The sequence below is a fragment of the Pongo pygmaeus genome, chromosome 9 (assembly GCF_028885625.2).
Source record: "Pongo pygmaeus isolate AG05252 chromosome 9, NHGRI_mPonPyg2-v2.0_pri, whole genome shotgun sequence".
NCBI lineage: Eukaryota > Metazoa > Chordata > Mammalia > Primates > Hominidae > Pongo > Pongo pygmaeus.
The window spans coordinates 17,126,635-17,130,459 of NC_072382.2; the positions used below are offsets into that span (position 1 = coordinate 17,126,635).

Here is a 3,825-nt window from a genome sequence, read left to right on the forward strand (position 1 = left end):
CAAACCAGGAGATAATGGGATTCCCTGCGCATTGAAGGTGACCCAGTGTCTACACACTGTATTGGAAATTCAAGTATCTAATAATTGGGGATCAAATTGGCGATTTTTGAGGTCCCTTCTTGCACTTAGAATTTATGACTTACAATAGCTCTGATGTAAATATTTTAAATATTTTATTATAGGTGGAGTGTTCAGATTACAAATATTATAGAGAGCAGTATTCAGATGATAACTATATGACATGACAGATATGCTGATTAGGCTGATTTGATCATTCCACAATGTGTATATGTATCAAAGCATCACATCATACAATTATTATTGTCAATTAAAAACAAAATATAAGTTTTTGAAAAGATTATATGAGTGTAATAGACTACAATAAAATTCTCAGAAGTTGTCATTGTGACACAGATTTCAAAGTGTCTCTTTATAATAATATAGATGGTAGACTAGCCTTTAGATGTGTGCCTGTTGTAGACTTCCATATGCTATGTTTTGAATGACAGAATTCTTTCCACAGCGCAGCCCAAATCTTAGATATGAAGTTGTTTTATATAAGGACTCCTAAACAAGTGATTTGATTATGAATAATCTTAAATCTTTCACTGCATTGCAAAGTGAAAGTAGAAAATGAAGAAAATGTATAAATAACATTTTCAAGCTGTATTATCCATTCAACACATAATTATCGAGTGTCTAAAATTTGCACAACATTAGGCGTGCTTATATGGAATGATCAAAATGTAAATAAAGCAGAATGGCTGTCCTTGAATTTATAAATAATAATGATCATTATCTTTTATTAGGTTGCCATTACTATGGACAGTTCATTGTGATATCTTACATTACTATTGCATTTAAACTTACAGCAATTCTTTTGTCTAAGTATAATTATTATTCCCATTTTTCAAATACAGAAATTGAGGCTCAGAGAAATTATATATTACCTAACATCATGAAGCCAGGAGCTGAAATTATTCAAACCACATCACTTCCCTTCACTGCTGATTTCACACTGATACACTGCCCCTCCTCCACATGATATAGTATAATGTGCAATACGCTAAGTGTTATTAGAAACCATTCAAAGCATTATTGAAGTTCAGCTCAGGAAAAGAGACCAACTGAAATAGATACCACTTGTTAGCTGTTGGAAAAACAGCAGCCATTTCTGCCCTAGGTGCTCTTAATATTTGTAGCTGCCTACTCATATTTTTCCCCATGCTTGTGACACTGAGGTGGGTTTGTGTGAATAATTTTTACTGGAAGTGGTGCTTCTGGGTAGAGATTTCTCTTCAAATCTCATATTCAATAACAGGAAATATTAAAATTTGGCACGTTGAAACAAGGCCACACGTTACATCTTTTCCACCTTATTTAATATGAGTTGGTCTGGGAAAAGAAGTGGAATGGATGCCCTTTGCAAATTATGTCTGTTTATTAAAAGGTTTTTGTGGAAAAGATATGGCTTCTCCCAGATTTCACATTAGCTTCTGAGAAATATGAAAAATAGATGGGCTTAGACTTTCATAATGCCCAAATTCACAGGAAGGCTTCTTAGATTTCCAACATCTTGGGATCACATATTTTCTCATACCTCCACCCACGCCAGGAGGAAACATATGATAAAACACCTTGTTTCCTTCAAGCCTTATACTTCTGGTCAGATAAGGATAGAAAAACCAATAGTAGAGAGGGCTTTATTTTCTGAGGCGTGTCCCTGACACTGTCATACTCAGGCCTCTGTTAGCCCTTTGCTCCATGGGTAATTTTTTTCTTTCTTCACTTCCCATCACTAGTTTTGAGAGTTACATTGACTATCACTTATTCGATACCCCAGGAGATATTGAGTGTAAATATTAGGTTGGTGCAAAAGTAATTGCAGTTTTTGCCATCAAAAGTAATGGCAAAACCGCAACTACTTTTGCACCAACCTAATAAATATATGAATAAGTGAATGAATAAATGGCTTATCTCCCTTACCTTAATGATTTCTAGCCCCAAGAATTCCTTGACACTTTCTTGTGAATTTGCTGAAAGAATTGAATTTTCATTCCACTCTTCCTGAAAATAGCTCCTGAATCCCACCCACATCCTCTGCCATTTTTCTTCAATAGTATCTTACATAGTTTGGCCGAATTCTTGGCAGGTAGAAATTGAGGTGTAGATATTAATGTGGAGAAACTTGGTAAAAGTGAGGAAAAGAAAAAGAACTAGTCTTGATCCTTCCGGTTTCTAACTCCAGTCCTGATTACATTAGATTCATGGCTCAGAGTGTAACTTAATTTATCTTCAGTCTGATTCTTCCTTCTGTACTTGTAACTCTCCACAGAGAAATACTGTTAGCTCAATGACCTGGGAAAATCACTCAGTGTTGATGGAATTTGTTTTCTTGGCCTATCCCTCCTGCCCAGAACTGCATATTCTGTCCTTCCTTGGGGTCAGCCTGGTTTATGGTTTGATCATCACTGGGAACATTCTCATTGTGGTGTCCATTCACACAGAAGCCCGTCTACGCACACCCATGTACTATTTCCTGGGCAGCCTTTCTGGGATTGAAATATGCTACACTGCAGTGGTGGTGCTCCATATCCTGGCCAACACCCTACAGTCAGAGAAGACCATCACCCTCCTGGGCTGTGCCACCCAGATGGCTTTCTTCATTGCACTGGGCAGTGCTGATTGCTTCCTCTTGGCTGCCATGGCCTATGACCGCTATGTAGCCATTTGCCACCCCTTGCAGTACCCTCTTCTCATGACATTGACTCTTTGTGTCCACTTGGTTGTGGCATCAGTCATCAGTGGTCTGTTCCTGTCCTTACAACTGGTGGCCTTCATCTTCTCTCTGCCATTCTGCCAGGCTCGGGGCATTGAGCACTTCTTTTGTGATGTGCCACCAGTCATGCATCTTGTTTGTGCTCAGAGTCACATTCATGAGCAGTCAGTGCTGGTTGCAGCCATACTAGCCATTGCTGTGCCTTTCTTCCTCATCACCACCTCCTACACCTTCATAGTGGTTGCTGTGCTCAAGATCCGCTCGGCTGCTGGCCGCCACCGGGCCTTCTCCACCTGCTCTTTCCACCTCACTGTGGTGCTGTTGCAGTATGGCTGCTGTGCCTTCATGTACCTGTGCCCCAGCTCCAGCTACCACCCCAAGCAAGATCAGTTCATCTCACCGGTGTACACATTGGGAATTCCACTGCTCAACCCACTCATCTATGCCCTGAGGAACAGTGAGATGAAAGGGGCCACAGGGAGAGTTCTTACCAGGAACTGCTTTTCCCAGAACAGCTAGGAAAGACGAGGGGACAGCCTATCAGGCAAGTATTTGGTTCCAGCCCACCAAATCTCTATGAAACTGAGATTTCTATCATTTGGTGTTAAAACTCATCTAAAAGATAGTATAAATTATATGGATACTGTTTATGTGTGCCAAAGATTTTTAAATATTTCTATAATTTGACTCAGTAATTTCTCTTCTTGGAAAGAACTACATGAGCATAAAGTGATATAAAGTGGCAAGTATAATACTTTGTCCAGTTACCAGCTGAGAAGAGATAGCTCACTCAATAGATTTTAACTAAAAAATACTTAAAAAGGGTTCTCTGCAGTGGTTATAGGTAAGGAATCCAATAAAATGTGGCAGAGCACTAACATGCTAGCAATAGCAGGAAGCCTTCTCAGCCCTAGACCTAAAAGGTATGCCGTAGAAGAAGGGTGCAACATTATCAGAGTCCAGTGACAGCTAGATCTAAGGAGATAAACCACTTGGTAGAAACTGTGGCATCAGAAATAAAAAGAAACTATGACAGAACTATGGCC

The 3,825-nt window shown here is 39.4% G+C and overlaps 1 protein-coding gene across 1 annotated transcript; it reads left to right on the top strand.

Annotated features, from left to right (window-relative positions):
• The first annotated feature begins 1,978 nt into the window (after positions 1 to 1,978).
• On the top strand, positions 1,979 to 3,447 carry LOC129008967 (olfactory receptor 10W1). Its single transcript, XM_054441547.2, has one exon. It carries the CDS (start codon positions 2,354 to 2,356, stop codon positions 3,296 to 3,298), a length of 945 nt encoding a protein of 314 aa, XP_054297522.2. The 5' UTR covers positions 1,979 to 2,353; the 3' UTR covers positions 3,299 to 3,447.
• The last annotated feature ends 378 nt before the right edge of the window (positions 3,448 to 3,825 follow it).